Source organism: Arachis ipaensis, chromosome B09 (genome assembly GCF_000816755.2).
Source record: "Arachis ipaensis cultivar K30076 chromosome B09, Araip1.1, whole genome shotgun sequence".
Classification (NCBI taxonomy): domain Eukaryota; kingdom Viridiplantae; phylum Streptophyta; class Magnoliopsida; order Fabales; family Fabaceae; genus Arachis; species Arachis ipaensis.
The window spans coordinates 107,788,258-107,789,857 of NC_029793.2; the positions used below are offsets into that span (position 1 = coordinate 107,788,258).

The 1,600-nt window shown below is 24.1% G+C and overlaps 1 protein-coding gene across 1 annotated transcript in view; it reads left to right on the forward strand.

The window, feature by feature from the left end:
• LOC107619811 (feruloyl CoA ortho-hydroxylase 1) overlaps window positions 1–1,600 on the forward strand; it is a 4,788-nt gene that overhangs the window by 548 nt on the left and 2,640 nt on the right. The window contains exon 2 of the mRNA XM_016322090.2: window positions 711–1,103. Within this exon, the coding sequence (XP_016177576.1) occupies window positions 711–1,103 (393 nt within the window). The remainder of the gene's footprint in view (window positions 1–710; window positions 1,104–1,600) is intronic.

Consider the following 1,600-nt stretch of genomic DNA (forward strand, 5'->3'; position numbering starts at 1 on the left):
AGTCATAGATATCATAACATTCATTAACATAAAATTAGTAACAATGTATTCCTCAAGCTCATTAAGTAACAGGATGGTTTTATAATTTGTACCTACTAAAGTAAAAATAGTGGTAAACTATAAAAATCTTCACCATTTTTGAAAACGATAAAATTGTCTCTCCTTTTTATAACAACAAAAATATTTTTAATTACAACAAAAATATCCAACATTAAAATTATATATTCTCACAAATTATTTTAGAAATTTGATTTGTATTTGATTTTTTACAGATTAAAAAAGTGAGACATTTTTAATATTATAATTTTGTAATTAGTAGATTTTTTTGTCAATGACCAGGAATATTTTTAAAAATTGAAAAATTCTAGAGATTCAATTTTCTATTCGAATTTTTGTATATAATTTCTAAATAGTTATCCAAATATACGTTCAAAATTTTAAATAAAATGGATAAACAATTTACTAAATATAAAAGTTGTTTATCACTTATAAAAATATAATATTTTTTTATTATTTATCATATTTTATAATATTTTAAGAATATTTTTGTGTATAGTAGCATAGTTGATAATTCAAACTTTGCCGTAAGCTTAAAATAACTTTCAAATTGGAAAATATTTTGAAGAACAAAAAAGAATTCACAATTTTTTAAAATTGTCATATCTCTAAATTAATAATCACGTATTACTAATTGTGCTGATATTTCATAGGTACATACAACCGGAAGAAGAAAGAATCAAGAAAGTAAAAACAAAAAGACATGATGTTTCACCAATTGACCTATCAAAACTTAAGGGTCCAGATCACAAGAAAGTGTTGGATGAAATTGTTAGAGCAGCTGAGACACTTGGATTTTTTCAAGTGGTGAATCATGGTGTCCCTTTGGAGTTGCTGGAATCTCTCAAAGATTCAGCTCACAAGTTCTTCAACTTGTCACCGGAGGAGAAATCTCTATTTTACCCTGGGGTGAGTCCAAGTACAAAAGTGAAATATGGAACAAGTTTTGCACCTGAGAAAGAAAAAGCATTAGAATGGAAAGATTATATTAGTATGGGATATACTGATGATCATGATGCTCTCCAATATTGGCCTAATGAATGCAAGTATGAACTTCTCTTTACTTTATTGTTACATTTTTTCATTATAATTGAAATGTTTTAGTACTTTGCATATGCAGACATCAAATTAGTATGCTTGAATTTCTGTTTTATTTTTAATATTAATATAACCAAGAACTTACCTATAATAAAATAGAACATAACATAGTCTAAAATCTATTGTTATGTTTAACTATATTTAAAGTTAAAGTAAATTAATCATGCTACGTGTATATAAATTATATTTTTTGTCTTTAATATTTGTAATTTTTTTTAAATATTCCTAACATTTAATGTAATTTAATAATTTTGTTTTTGACACTTTCGATTTATGTCAAAATTATTCTTAAACGTTAATTCCATCGAAATCATTAGGTACAAAATTAAAAATATCTAGGAGTAACTTTGAAATAAACTGAAAATGTTAGAGACAAAATTGAATCAATCGAAAATATTAAAGATAAAATTGAGTCAAATTAATAATTAGGGGGTATTTTTAAAAA